At 40.2% G+C, this 15,845-nt stretch overlaps 1 protein-coding gene across 7 annotated transcripts in view; it reads left to right on the top strand.

Moving 5' to 3' along the window:
* The first annotated feature begins 286 nt into the window (after positions 1-286).
* MDN1 (midasin AAA ATPase 1) overlaps positions 287-15,845 on the top strand; it is a 139,026-nt gene continuing 123,467 nt past the window's right edge. For all 7 annotated transcript variants that reach the window (XR_006786102.1, XM_045842555.1, XM_045842556.1 and 4 more), the window contains exons 1-5: positions 287-487; positions 6,782-7,008; positions 14,450-14,674; positions 15,042-15,149; positions 15,230-15,422. Coding sequence is in view for 6 of the 7 variants with exons in the window: in XM_045842555.1 (XP_045698511.1) it covers positions 386-487; positions 6,782-7,008; positions 14,450-14,674; positions 15,042-15,149; positions 15,230-15,422 (855 nt within the window). In the remaining variant the exon portion in view is untranslated. The remainder of the gene's footprint in view (positions 488-6,781; positions 7,009-14,449; positions 14,675-15,041; positions 15,150-15,229; positions 15,423-15,845) is intronic.

Here is a 15,845-nt window from a genome sequence, read left to right as displayed (position 1 = left end):
CCTGGGGTCTCCAGCTCTTCTCCATCCTGGTGGAACGTTCTGTCTCGTTCTGCTGTTACGCGAGGCCTCCTGCCTTCCCACCCCTAGGCAGTGGACCCGGGTGGAGTAAGGATTCTCCCTCGAAAATGCCTCCCGGAACTGGCGCGCTGTGACGTCACACGTTTCTGCTGTGGGGGGGCGGGGTTGGGTCCCTCTGCTTCGGCGGTCGTGGTCGCGAGGTGATGACGCGAAGCGCCGCGTGCTTCCCCACGTGGGCCGCAGCACTCCCAGTGCTGTAGGAGCTACGCCGGCCGCTCTTCTTCGGGGGCGTAGTTTGTGGTGGTTTCGGGGCTCCAAGCGTGGACCCGGGCACGCTGGTGGCGCCTGCGGTAGAGGATCCGCGGTCATGGAGCATCTTTTGCTGGAAGTGGGTGCCGCGCCGCTGCGTTTAATCGCTGCCAAGAACGAGAAGAGCCGCAGCGAGCTGGACAGGTTCTTGGCCAAGCAGGTAAGAACCGGAGCAAGAGGGAAAACGCCTGGTCGACCCCGTCCGCCCTCTACGCGCGTGCCCCGCGGCCCTGAGCGGTGACACACTGCTTTGCCGGGAGAGAGAAGCCGCGTTTGTCACCCTGGCCCTCTCCTGAGGGCTGGCCATTGGCGGAAGTATCCGCGCGGGTTTGAGGAGGTAGGAAAGCACCTTTTAACTAATTAATTAGGGGGAGCCTTCGTGTTCTTTCTCCGCTGACCCCCATGCAGCGCTCTGGCCCCGTGTGGCAGACATGGCCTTCGGAAAGAAATGTGGTTTTTCTGTAATTGAGGTGGCAAGTCTGCCGTTTTGCTAGGTGTTTTACATAAGTGTCCCGTTGCAGCTACCTGTGTGCGTTTGGGTGAAGATTTTTCTCTTTTTTACTCTTTTCGGCCCATTGACAAGTATTGGTGGTGTTCCTGCTGTGCCTAAGGCACAGATTGGTTTTGTATGGAGACTGGTAAGTAAATCCGCGCCTCTGCCCCCAGGGAATTTAACATCTATTTTTGGAGACTGTTCAGAAACAGAACAACTGAAGGAAAAAGCAAGACTGAGTGCTGGCTGCAGGGTACTAACCATAGTAACTGTGAGGTAGATTAGATTTTTGGTGGTGGTGGTGGGGGGATGTGGGTCTTTGGCCTCTTGAGAGACTTTTCTTGTTGACCCTCACTTCGCCCAGCCTGAGTTTTGGACCCTTATCACACATTTCTTTCCATTTTGCATTTTTTTCCCGATGCGCAGTATCTGTGAGCTTCATCAAAATAGAATTTTTTTTTCTGATTCCAGCATCTAGAACTTAGTCACAAATGCACTGCCCACGCATAACCCATTGCTTATGAAGCTGTGGCAGTATTTTGGGTCTGGAGCGTCAGAGAACTAACATGCGAGGCATTTCTGTTTGGAGAACAACAAATTAAACGTTGAAGACGAAAAAGGAGTGAAAAGTACACCCCTGGGCTTTCTCACCTATGAGCCTCAGTGAAGGGAATCACACAAATAGGGAGTTCCAGAAAGAAAACTGGTTTTTGGTGGGCTGGAGTAAGGAAAGACATAATCAATTTAAATGAGCTGAGCTTGTGACAGGCTCCTGAATTATGTATTTTTGTTGCTAGAGGTATTTTTCTACAATAGAAATGGGCTTTAGAATTTAGAGCAGCAGTTCTGAATCTAGGGATCATGGACCAGCAACAGAGAATTTATGATTCTACACCACTATGTGGATGCAAAGTTGGTGTTGATGTATTGGGAGTAGGGTGGGGAAATGGTTTGTAGCCTTTACTAGATGAGGTTTTAGAGAATCTGACACTGGTGTGAGAACCACTGGCATAGAGTCTGAGACTGTATGGTAATGCTACTTGGGCTCAAAAGGTACTAGGAAGTTCAGTTGAATTAAGGAGATTTGGATCCCTTTGCCTTATTTTTCTTTGCAAATTCTGAACTCCTCAGACATATTTTCAGGTTTGTTTCCATTTCAGAGAAGAGTTGATTATATTGCCATTCCCTTTTTCTTCAGTTTTTGGAAACAATGATTTCATTGGCAAGTAAAGATTTTTGAAATATTGGTTCTTATATGGGTTAAGAATTTTTTAGGATTGTGCCTCTGTGTTCGTCATGTAGGTTGGTGACACCACCCTCTCTATCCAGTAATATTATATTATAGAGAATTTAGGGTCCTCAACACTTCATTCTTTTCCTTCACATGTAGCCGAGTTGTGATTTACTTTCTCAGTATTGAATCTATTTCTTCATCTTCATTTCTACTACCACGACCATTCTACAATTCTGACTCCAATTCCAGTGTGTGAGTTTTCCAAACACCACCAAGCAGTTCTCAGGCACCAGCTGTGTGTCCTACAATTTAATTCAAGTGTAACACTTCCTACCTGAAGAAAGCATCATGTCCCACAGGTTAAGGGCTCAGTCCTACAAGACTGCTTTTCTGTCCCTGCTTTACACTATAACTGCAAGACCAAGTTGTCCCTGTGCTGACCACCTGTATGTTGGAAGTTTTGACTACCCACTCCTTCAGCTGTCAGTTAAGTAGATCATGGGTTTATTATAAAAGGATATAATTCAGAAACTGCCAGATGGAAGAGATGCATAGGGCAAGGTATTGGTGGGGGTCCTTCAGATCGTTTCCTTTTAGATTTTTGTAGAGGTTTCATTACATAGGCATGGTTGATTAAATCTTTAGCCAGTGGTTATTGAACTCAGTCTCTAGCCCATTTGCTCTTGTGGTTGAACTGTTCCTAGTCTCCTGGCCTCCCTAGAGATTAGGAGGGTAGGACTGAAAGTTTCAGCCCTTTAATCAAATGGTTGGTTCAGCCAGCCCCATCCTTGGGTACTTTACAAAATTCATTTCATTAACAAAAGGGATGACACCTTTGTTGATGCCATCACAGGAAATTCCAAGGTTTTAGGATCTCTGCCAGGGATGGGGTCAAAGACCAAATATAAATTTATTTTTTTAAAAAAGATATTTTTATTCATTTTTAGAGAGATGGGAAGGGAGGGAGAGAAATATCAATATGTGCTTGCCTCTTGAGTGCCCCTTACTGGGGACCTGGTCTGCAACCCAGGCATGTGCCCTGGCTGGGAATTGAACTGGCAAACCTTTGGTTGACAGACCGGCACTCAATCCACTGAGCCACACCTGCTGAGGCTATATATTTCTTATTATAAATCTCAATATCACACATCCTTACCTCCTTGATCATTTGTCTATGTTCAGGAAGAGCAAAATGTTTAGCATGCATTGAGTACTGGAACTGAAGTATGGCTGAAAATCAAGTTCAGTCTCTTGGATTGCTTTTGGTGACTTTTGGGAAAAGTTTACTTAATACCCCTAAGTCTCAATTTCTTGATATATTCTACATGGCAGCTGCTGAATAGTTACACGGAGAAGTTAAAAGCAGGGACTCTGGAGCCAGTCTCTGTGACATGGATTCCTGATTCTGCTGCTAGCTTTGTGACGTTAGCCCCTTCTTTATTTTTCAGTTTTCTTATCTGTAAGATGGGGATAATACCTACTTTATGGGCTGCTGTGAGGATTAGATATCTAGACTTTAGTAAGTACTGTTAATAAAAGTGGTTAGTATTGTTAATGTTGTAAATAGACTGTTGTGAGATCTAGATGTAATGCATGTGAAGAGCTTACAATGTGCCTGGCACATAGTAACTAATCAGTGCATGTGAACTATAATAGTAATTTTTAAAAACAGCTTTATTGAGGTGTAATTCACATACCATATCTACTTATGTGTTCAGTTCATTTTTGCTTTGTTCACAAATATGTGCAGTTGTGACCACAGCCCATTTTTTGGAACATTGTTTTTAAAAAAGAAGCCCCCATACCTTTTTTTTAATCCTTATACAGGATATGTTTTTTATTGATTTGAGAGACAGGGAAAGAGAGGAAAGGAAAAAGAGAGAGAGAGAGAGAAACATTGATGTGAAATGAAGCATTGATCAGTTGCCTCGCATGCGCTCTGACCGGGTTTGAACCCACAACCTAGGTATGTGCCCTGATCAGGAATTGAACCCACAGCCTTTTGGCATACAACTACATGGATGATTGGCAAAAGCATTATACTGAGCAAAAGAAGCTAGACAGAAAAGAGTATATACTGTATGAACCAATATATATAAAGTTCTAGAATAGGTACCGTATTTTCATACTGTAAGATGCACCTAGGTTTTAGAGGAGGAAAACAGGAAAAAAATTTGAAGCGAAAAATGTGGTAAAATATTTAATAAGATAAATAACATAATATTTCATCAGTGTAAATGTAAACAACTCAACAACAGCATTAACAACCATTATTCCTCTCAGGGGGGGGGGACTGTGTCTTATACTCTGAAAAACACGGTAAATATAATCTGGTCATAAAATCAAATCATTGGTTGTCTAGGTGAGGGGGTTGACTGCAAATGAACATGAGGGGACTTTGGGTTTGATACTTGTGCTGATTACACGGTGTGTGCATATTTTAAAGAGCTTGATAAATGGGTGCATTTTATTGTATGTAAATTATAAAAATCAAAGTTGACTTTTAAAAAGTTAAATATCTATTTCCTCTAACACAGTTTTCTAGATTTCCTTTTGAAGAAAAAGATTATTAAATAATGGCCTCTCACCTTGGCCAGGTGGCTTAGTTGGTTGGAGCGCCATTCTGGACACCAAAACATTGTGGATTTGAATCTGTCTGAGAACATCCTAGGTTGCGGGTTCAATCCCTGGTTGGTGCATATACAGGAGGCAACTGATTGATGTTTCTGTCTCACATAGATGTATCTCCCTCCTTTCCTCTCTCTCCCTCCTTCTTTTTCCCTCTTCTTTCCTCTCCGTCCTCCTCTCCCCTTTTCCCTCCTCTCTCTCTCCCTTCTCTAAAATCAGTAAACATATCCTTGGGTGAGGATTTAATAATAATGGTAATAATAATAATAATAATAATAATAATAATAGTCTTCTCTGGAGGTTTTTCCCTAGCTTACAAATGTCCATTTGAATAACATATCTAGGACAGTTACGTTTGTTTTTATTTTGCACATGATGTGTATTTTTCTTCACACTGTAACCACTTATTATATTACTTTTATTTTTGTATTTTAAAAAGATACTTTTAGAGGACTTACTTATAAGGACATTCAGCAGTTGAAAATGTGAGGTCATGCTTCTGTATATAATGACCAAGTCTGTTAAATTCACTTGCCTTTAAGTTTATGAAATTGTTTGTGCGGGCCCCTGTAAACAACAGAACTGATACTGATAGAAATTGTTTCACGATAACAGCCTTTCTCCATCAGTGATTTGTTCAAAATTAGGTGTTTTTATGGGAGAATGGGAGAATGCCCAATAATTTGGGAGACTTTGTAAGAGCTCAGGTGTAAGGTGACCTCTTTCCAGATTGACAACTTTGGAAAAAAATTATTATGTTTTTGCATATGGTATTTAATTTGTGATCAGCTGTACTCTTAAAAATAACTGTTAGGCGTGAAACTCCTTAGGATACATTTATTGTGTTGGGTCAGCCTTGCTGGGTCAGAGGGTGTGTTGCTTTGGGCAGCAGCAAGGGTTGTACACGCTTACTAGCACCATGAGCCCTGTATACACTTGACAGTTTTCCCTGTTATGCTCCTGGACATTTTGAGCCCAGGCACTAGAATTTTGTAGTCTGTTCCATCTTGCATGTCAAAGCGTGTTTGTGCACTTTGGATCTGTTTTGTTTATTTATTAGAAGCCAGAGCTTTTGTAGGGATATCCTTATTTATTTCCAGGAATTCATTCCTTTATGCTTTCCTCAAGAGAGTTGTCAGTTTTGCATACTAACTGCAGTCTTTTTGTTTTCATTTAATTCCTATATTTTCCTTCAAGAGCAGAGGAGCTGGGGGAAACGCTAGATTCCTCGGCAGAGTGTTGAGATCCTGAAACTAAGATTATTTTTCAGAGAAGCTGTGTAGCTTTTTATTGGGTTGGCCAAAAAGTTTGTTTGTTTTTTTCCTGTAAGATGGCTCCAGTAGTGCTTAGTTGTCTTGAACCTCATTTGAAATAATTTTGTTAGATTGTATTGTGACAGCTGTCATATCAGTGTGCATTTAAAAAAGTACTTATCAAAATTGGTGAAGTTTTGTGTAGTCATTTTAATATTGAAGATGGGAGGAAATAAGTAATGTTTTCAGCATTTATGCTTTATTATTTCAAGAAAGGTAAAAATGCAGCTGAAACACAAAACAAGATTCGTGTAGTGTATGGAGAAGGTGCTGTGGCAGATCAAACGTGTCAAAAGTAGTTTGCAAAGTTTCATGCTGGAGATTTCTCACTGGATGATGTTCCACGGTAGGGTAGACCAGTTGAAAGTGATAGCGATCAAATTGAGACATTAATTCAAAACAATCAGTATTGTGCCACATGGAAAATTGCCCACATACTAAAAATATCCGTATCATTAGTTATTGGTGAAAGTGAAAAATGTGTATTTTATTTTGTGGAAAAAACTAAACAGACTTTTTGGCCATCCCAATACATAGAATTGCTGTCAGTTCTTTTACCTTAAACCCCAGTAGTCTGATACTTATTTGTAACAGCCTTTATATGAAATTAACTGTAATTCTCTATCTAACACCCCTTCCCCCACTCCCATGTTTTATAAGATAAACTCACTTATGAAGTCTGGAAATTGGTTGTTTTGATTCCAAGCTACAGCTCTTTGCTCTTCTGCAGCAGTGCAAATATTGTTTACAATGTCACATGGGTCTTTTGTTTGGCTTTTCTCTCAGGTGTGGACGCCTCAAGATCGCCAGTGTATCCTGAATACTTTAGCACAACTACTTCTGGATAAGGACTATACTGTGCTGATTGGTCGCCATCTGCGCCCTATCCTTTTGGATTTGCTGGAAAGGAACGCTGAAGCCATTAAAACTGGAGGCCAAGTCAACCACGATCTTCACGAACGACTCTGTGTCTCAATGAGTAAACTCGTTGGTAGCCATCCTGATGTCCTCCCGTGAGTAACAGTTTTATTCTTCACATTTCTCCTTGAGGTGGTAGAACCTGTTCTTTCCTGGGGAGTTAGGAGGAGTCTGAGCTAAGAATGGAAGAGGAAAAATACAGAAAGGAAAGAGGTAAGTGGTACTGTTCTATAAAAATAATCACAGAGAATCCATTTATACAGTTTAGTTCAGTGAGCATTTGCTAGATTTCTTTTATGTCTTGGCTATCAAGACAGAAAAATGGCCAACATATGTCCCCTGCCCTCAAGGATTATATTATCTGGCAAGACATGCATGTAAGGCATATTTAAATATGTTTTAGCCAAGGCTTTTACAGCATCCACTTCACATGGATGAGATTTGTTACCAAAGGAGGTGGGTTAGAAGACCTCTAGCTTTCTTAGCTTTCTATAAGTCCCTCCAAATCACTATGGTAAAAAGTTGTGTTAGAACTAGATTGTAATATATTTCTTTTTTAACCTGCTTCATTTCCAGCCTCGGCTGCTTCACCACTCCTTAGACAACATGGTAATTCTCCCATTCCCAAGTGGTTATCATATTGATGCTGAACTTAATGCATAACACACTACAGCCCAGAACTTGTAGGCTTAGACAATCTGCCTGCCTCAGCTTCTGAAGTGTCTGGGACTACAGGCATGTGCCACCACACTTGACTTTCTCTTTTAAATTGATAGTAAAATATGGTTTGTGTAGAATAGCCAGAAGAGGCAGGAAAATGACTGTCAAGGGTTTTTTAATTGAGAAGATGAAGAACTTTTACTCTAAACATGAATAATGTTCTTTGTACTAATAGGAGCATCTCTTGTATCCATCTCTTATATTTTTAGTCTTCATCAACACAATAAGTAAGTACACTTGGGTTTCTTGGAAGTATGACTTCTAGTCTGGTCTTTGAATGAGTGAATAAGAGATGAAGCATTTGGGGAAAATCATAATTTTTATGAGGTTTTCTAACATGGGAGGGGAAAATAGGCCTGGTTTAATGAAACTAGAAAACACATAGCAAAGTAAAGATCACCGTCATACATGCTAATCAGGAATATGTGGTGTGGGTTGATTGAGTGTTGGGATTATGGGCTCTCTTGGTAATCATTTAGGTATACTTGACTGTGGTACTATTTCACAAGGTATGTTGGTCAGTTCTACAGGATTGACGTGTGGGTAACCTGAATGCCAATTTCTCTTCAGGCTTTATGGTGAGTGCTGTGGAATCATTAAAATGATGGATTAGCTACATCTGGTTTCTCATCGGCTTCAAATTTTATGGTCTTATTAAATGAATGTGAGGCACATACCTACTATTTCTTATTTACATTTTTTCAAGGCAGTATATTTTATTTTATATTTTATTTATGTACCTACTTTGTTCCAAAAATGATATAATGCAGCTTATAAAGGTGCCTGTGATAGAGTAACTTAAAAACAAGGAAAAAAAAAGGTGTGTGTAAATGGCAGTGCAAGATGTGAAGTGAACTATAGGTAGTGATGTGGAATGGGATTTTGATTTTTGTTTTATGAACTGTAGCTGGTTAATTTAACATGTGCCTCAAATTTCTGTAGAGGAAATATACCTAACATATTAGGAATATAACTAACATATATGTATATATTTAATATATATTTTTTTATCCTCACCCAAGAGCATGCTTATTGGTTTTAGAGAAAGGAAAAGTGAGTGAGGGAGAGAGGGAGAGAAACATCAATCAGTTGCTTGCAGCACATGCCCCGACTAGTGACTACTGAACCTGCAACCTAGACATGTGCCCTGACTGGGAATCAAACCCATGACCTTTCAGTTCACAGAATGATGCTCCAAACAACTGAGCCACACCAGCCACAGTATATAACTGTACCTAGTACAGTATATTTATATAAAATGCAACTACTTATTCAGTACATAAATGTAGAAGTTTTCTCTTTTAAGCTCCAGGTCACATCACAGGGGTTAGGAAAATCAAATATAATGGGTTCCTGTATTTGCAAAAAGTTGAATCCAATATGTTAATAGAGGCCCAAGCAAAATATTTAAGAGAAGCTTATAAATCCTGAAAATAAGAAAAATGAGAGTGTTATCCTCCTGGAAATGAAGATTGTGTACTGTGACAGAAGAATGGAGGAAGAATGAAAAGAAGAGAATGGGATGGGGATGAAAATCTAGAGATTGGACAGGAGGAACCCATTCAAGGTCCCTGGGATCCTGATGCCCTAATACCACTTATTTCTGGGTTCACACTTCTTTCTGAGGCCTGGCTGTAACCTGTTTGGGGTTTTTATGAGGTACCATGGTAGCTTTAACCAGATATATTTTTTTTTCTTTACTTAGGCCAGGTGTTCGTTACTGCCTGCCCCTACTTACTGAGGTTGACATATAACATTGTGTAAGTTTAAGTTAGAGAGTGTGGTGATTTAATACACGTATGTGAAATGTTTACCACATTAAGGTTACTTAACACATCCTTTGCCTCTCATAATTATCATTTTGTTACTGTTTGTTCATTACTGTTTTGCATATAGTGTTCTTGAACACATTTTTTTTTTCACCTTTTGCAAGTTCTTCGTCAAAGCTGTGAGAACACTTCTAGTCTGTTGATGCTTTCTTTATTTGGATATATTAGCTACATTTCAAGGTTCTATTTTAAAAAGTCACCTAGTTTTGTTTTTAACTTTCCATTCTTAGCTTTGACCAAACTTTGTGTTACCAGATTTCTTCCGCTCAATAGATGGTTTCAGATGGTTAATATGAGGGGAGCCAAAAAAACCAGAATTACCTTGTGGAGGGCAGGCCCCTTGTATGTATAGTACAGGCTCCCCCCTGCCTCCACCCATGAGTGTTTCAGGGACCCATCTGTCTCAGTGTACCAGCTGGTGGTGTTGTGAGAGGCTGCGTTTGGCTTCTTTTGAGGACTTTTAGTGCCTTTGCTCATTTCATGATGGGTGATTTATGAGTGCATCTGCCCACATTGCTCTGAGTGTTTAGCAGTTTCTAACCAAAAACACCATCACCCTTATGTCCCACCTTCCCTATTCTCCTGAGGGAAATATTTTGCTGATGTGGAAGAGGCCAAAGGCATCAAAACTGACAAGTTCAAAAACTGTTTTGGGCTCTGGCTAATGTAGCGGAGTGGATTGAGCGCTGGCCTGCAAACCAAAGGGTCACTGGTTCGATTCCCAGTCAGGGCACATGTCTGGGTTGCAGTCCAGGTCCCCAGTGCGTGAGAGGCAACCACACATTGATGTTTCTCTCCTCTTTCTCCTTCCCTTCTCTCTCTAAAAATTAATAAATAAAATCTTAAAAAAAAAGTTTTGAGCAGTGGAAAAAAGTCTCAATAGATGAAGTGCATCAAATGGAGAGTGCTTTGAAGGTGACTGAAGTTTAAAGATGTAAGAATAAACACAAGTTTTTATAAATAAATTCTAGTTTTATTTTAGTCGCCCCTTATATATTGTATGTTGAATTTTCCCCCTTAGTGTTCTCTTAAGAGTGTAACCTTATTTTTAAGTTCTGATTGTAACTTAGTTTACGTTTTGCATCTTTTAGTTCTTTGCCTTTTTTCTTAGTTCCTCCTTTCTCTTTTCTCACCTCCCTGTAGTTGTTTTTTTTTTAGATTTTATTTATTTATTTATTTTTAGAGAGAGAGGAAGGGAGAGAGAAAGAGAGGGAGAGAAACGTTGATGTGAGAGAGAAACATCCATCAGTTGACTTTTGTGTGCCCCAATAGGGGACCTGGTGTGCAACCCAGGCATACACCATGTCCAGAACCGAACAAGTGGCCTGAACCGAACCAGTGACCAGCCTGGGAACAGTGCTTAATCCATTGAGCCACACTAGCCCCTTTTTCCTTGTTCTTGCAAGTCCCTCTAACTCACATTCCTCTCAACCATGGCATGCAAATCTTGTGGAAGATGCCTTTCATTAGTGATGAGGACTACCACCACAATTGCTCTTGCATTTCATAGACACTGTCTCCAACCCTCAGAGGTTAGTTGCTATTCCCATTTTGCAAATGAGAAGACTGAAGCTCAGAGCTGTTAAATAACTTGCTAGAAAGTGTCAGAGCAGGAATTCATTCTTAGGTTGGCTGTTCCCAAAACCCAGGTATCTTTTTCTGCATTGTCCTTGGCCTACTCATCCTGTTTGGAGCCCTTCAGGTGTTTGTTTATTGACTTATGCAGAACTTGATCTGAACAGTATAGTATATAGCTAATGATCCTAGAAGAGAATCACCCAAGTTCATTTGGATTGTGTTGGGTTAATTTCTTAGCCTCAGGTCTTCATTTGCTGCCAGTTTGTTTTGGGCATGTGGATCAGCGTCTGCTCAGTTGTGGTTCTTTGTGAACAACAGCAGATAGAATTCTGTGGTAGAGCATGCTCCGTGTGTAGGGCAGTATATGCCTGTGAATAGTCAGTCATGCTGAAATCATGCTGGCGTAGAACAGGCTGAGGGACCAAAAGTAATTATACCTTTACACATCTGTGTTTCAAAATTGTATTCAGAAATGCTATAAAGGTAATGCCTTGCATTTAATTGAAGACTTTTCACCCTCTCCAAGAATTATTTTACTTATTCTGACAGCATTTTTTTAAACTTTTTTTTAATACTCACCAGAGGACATTTTCTTTTTCTTTTTTTTTAAGATTTTATTTATTTATTTCCAGAGAGAGGGAAAGAGAGTGAGTCTTTATCCTTTAAATAGAGGGAGAGAAACATCAGTGTGCAGTTACCTCTCACATGCCCCCAACAGGGGATCTGGCCTGCAACCCAGACATGTGCCCCGACTGGGAGTCAGACCAGCAACCGTTTGGTTCTTAGGCTGGCGCTCAATCCACTGAGCCACACCAGCCAGGGCTTTTGTAGTGTCTTTTATCTGGCTTTCCTATCAGGACAGTGCTGGCCTCATGGAATAAACTTGGAAGTGTTCTCTCCTCTTCAGCTTTCTGGAAGACTTGGAAGAGGATAGGTGTTAACTTCAAATGCTTGGTAGAATTCTCTAGTGAATATCTTGGGCTTTTCCCTGTTGGGAAGGTTTTGATTATTGATTCAGTCTCCTAACTAGTTTATTGGTCAGTTCAGATTTTCTATTTCTTTATCATTCACTGTTGGAAGGTTGTATGTTTTTAGGAATTTATCCATTTATCTTAGGTTATTCATTTTTTTGACATATAATTATTCAAAATATTCTCTTATAATTTGTTTAATTTTTGTGGCATGCATGATAGTGTAACCTCTTTTATTTCTGTTTTTAGTTATTTGTCTTTTTTCTCCTAATCTAAGAGTTTATCACTTTTCTTGATGTTTTCAAAAACCAACTCTTAATTTAATTTTTTTTTTTTACTATTGTTTTTCTATTTTCTTTCTCTGCTGTAGTCTATTTCCTTTTTTCTATTAGCTTTGGGTTTAATTTGTTCTTTTTTCTAGTTGAGATGTAAAGTTAGGTTGCTAATAAGATTTTTTTAATGTACACAGTTATAGCTATAAAATGCCCTTTCAGCACTACTTTTGCTGTGTCACATAGGTTTTTGTATGATGTGGTGTTTGTTTGTTTTTTTTTTATTTGTCTCAAGGTATTTCCTAATTTCTGTTTGTGACTTTTTTGACCCATTGGTTTTTCAAGAGTGTGTTGTTTAATTTCCACATATTTAAAGATTTTCCCATTTTCCTTCTGTTATGGATTTCTTCTTTTATTTCTCATTTTGAGAGTACTTTTATTAAAGCCAAAGAGAGTGAACAAGGAAGAGTTTAGGACAGACGAAGTACCAGGAAAGAGGTGGGGCTGCTTTGGCTCCCTGAGAAGTCAGGGAAAAGGGGGCCTTGGAGACAGGTTCTGGGGATTAGCCCAGGATGAGCTGCACACTGCCCATTGCGCTCCCCAGGTTTGCAAGACTGATGGGCCCCCTTAGAGTTTAGGAGATGCAGTTGCGCTCCCCAGGTTTGCAAGGCTGATGGGCTCCCTTAGAGTTTAGGAGATGCATGCCTGTGGGGGAAGAAGTGGAGGAAGGGAAAGGTGCTGTTGAGAAGAGGAAGAAAGCCTCCACTATGGATTTCTAGTTTTGTTCCATTTTGATAGGAAAAGACATTTTGTGAAATTCCAATATTTTAAAATTTGCTGATACTTGTTTTGTGTCCTAACATGTGGTCTGTCCTGGGGAATATTCTATATACACGAGAGGAGAATGTATATTTTGCTGTCATTTGTTCGATGGAGTATTCTCTGTATGACCGCTAGGTTCAGTTGGTGTGTCGTGTTGTTTAAAGCCTCTGTTATCTGACTAATCTTTTATATTATTGTTCTATCCATTGTTGGAAGTTAGGTGTTAAAGTCTCCTGTTACTATTGTGTTGCTGTTCATTTTTCCTGTCAATTCTGTCAGAAGTTGGTTTCATGTATTTAGGAACTCCGATGTTCGCTGCATAAACATTTGAAGTTGTTATAGCATCTTGGTGAATTGACCCTTGTCCTTCTGTAATGTTGTTCTTTGTCTCTATTAACAGTTTTTGATTGAAAGTCTGTCTTGTCTGGTGTTAATACAGCTGCCCTGCTCCCTTCTGGTTACTGTTTGCATAGATTTTTTTCATTTCTTCACTTCCAACATGTGCCCTTAGATCCAGATTGGTTTCTTACAGATGGCATATAGTTTGAGCTTTTTTAAAAATTACTCATTCAACCAGTCTGTGTCCTTTGATTGAAAGTTTAAATAATTTGTAATTACTGATAGGGAAGGACTTACTGTTGTTTTGTTAATTATTTTTCATATGTCTTGTATCTTTTTGTTCTTTTCCCATCTTAACTGCCTTTTGTTTCATGAGGATCTCCTCTTCGCTTTTTAAGATGCAAACAAGGTTTCTGTTCTTTTTTAAATAATTTTTTTATTGTTGTTCAAGTATAGTTGTCTCTAGTTGCCCCCATGATGTCCGCCTCCCACCTCAAACCGGCCCCTTTTGTCCTTGTCCATGAGTCCTTTATACACGGAACATCCCTTCCCCTATTTTCCCCATTATCCCTCTCTCAGCTCCCCTACTATAAGGTTTCTCTTCTCAACTCCCCCAGGTTCTGTCCTTTCTGGTGTGTGTGCGCCTCTCATTGTTTCTGTAAGTGGGTGTAAGGAAGACATCCACTTACAGAAAGCAAGTTCCTCAAGAAAGCAAGTATCTTTTTGGTTTTGTATCTCCAGGATTTAAGTGTCTGGTTCATAGTGAGAAGTCAAAAAATGTTTGTTGAGAATTAGTGCATTTTCAGTAGTAAGCACTTAGATATCTCCTGCCATGATCCTGGTTCCTGAACTTGAACAGGTATAATCTCAGGACTAGGTGGCTTTAGAATCTGTCTCTTCTCTCAGACCCTTGGGAGTTCCTGTTAGGTTCTGCTGTCCTGTCTCAAAGTGGAGATACATACATTGATATCCTCACCAACAAATGAAAATACTTTCTTCTTGAAGGTTTGCCCTGAGGTATTTCAAGGACACTTCTCCAGTCTTTCAAAGACTCTTCCTAGAGAGTTCAGATGCTAATCCTGTCCGCTATGGGCGCAGGCGGATGAAGCTCCGGGACCTAATGGAAGCCGCCTACAAGTTTTTGCAGCATGAGCAGTCTGTGTTCCGGGAGCTCTGGGACTGGAGTGTGTGTGTTCCTCTCCTCAGAAGCCATGACACCTTGGTCCGCTGGTGCGTAGCTGTTGGATTTTCCCTGTGCTTCTAGTGTGGGAATGGTAGAGGGAATGTAGAATTGTGTGCATAAGGAGGGGAAGAAAACCATTTAATGTTTGTTATCTTTGTGCTGGTGCCTTTTGTGTTCATACTCCCTTTATTTAATCTGTAATCACATGAGAGAAAAATGAGATGATGTGAGTGGAGTTGCACCTTTTTCATGTTCTGTAAGTGAATTCATTATGCCTGATTTATATTTTTGCTTATATGTGTTATGTTAATTCTGTAAGATTTCCTTTTTTTACTGTTCAGTTCGCTAGCAAATTTTCTTTTTTCTTTAGAATCACCTGCAGGCTGTAAATTTATATACTTTGATTTTCTCCAGGTACACAGCCCATTGTCTTGCTGTGGTAACTTGTATGAATGAAGAGCACAAATTATCATTCCTTAAGAAGATTTTTAATAGTGAGGAACTGATCCATTTCAGGTTGAGGTAAGCAGGAATACTTTTGGAAGTGTTGATGCAGCTTCACTCTGGATTGAAGTCATTGATGAGATCCTCATTTTACTCAGGTTACTGGAAGAGGCCCAGCTGCAGGATTTGGAAAAGGCCTTGGTTTTGGCCAATCCAGAATCTTCCCTGTGGCGTAAGGAGAAGGAGCTGCAATACTTACAGGGACACCTTGTTTCAGCTGACCTATCCTCCAGGGTGACCGCTGTCTGTGGCGTGGTGCTGCCGGGGCAGCCACCAACTCCTGGAGAGCAGGTATGTTGGCATCAATAGGAAGGGTATGTGCTCCCTTCCCCCTTCTAAACACTTCTAATGCAGAGCCATGTCGAGTTTGCCAAATTGCTGTTCTATTTACAGAAGATGGATTAAGAGAAATTTACTCATGGCTCTGCCTGTCTTATTTTCTTTGTCCCTCTTTAATGTTAAATTAGAAACAGTAACAATGCTTGTGTGATGCTCTTAACTTTAGCAAATCACTTTCATATACCCTCTCTTTTACTTGCTGTGACAGCTATGTGAAGTTGGGTGGTGTATGTTGTGGTACCATATTTATGTAAAACAAAGGCAGACAGACTTGCTCAGGCACCCTTGGCACTTTGGCAGACACAGGGCTAGGCCCAGGTCTCAGTCCCAGCCGCCTCTTTTTACGAGAGTTTTCTCTTTGTGTTGGGGAAGTCT

Source organism: Phyllostomus hastatus, unplaced genomic scaffold (genome assembly GCF_019186645.2).
Source record: "Phyllostomus hastatus isolate PE091 unplaced genomic scaffold, TTU_PhHast_1.1 phas_contig_40, whole genome shotgun sequence".
Lineage (NCBI taxonomy): Eukaryota > Metazoa > Chordata > Mammalia > Chiroptera > Phyllostomidae > Phyllostomus > Phyllostomus hastatus.
This window is presented reverse-complemented; position numbering and strand designations above follow the sequence as displayed.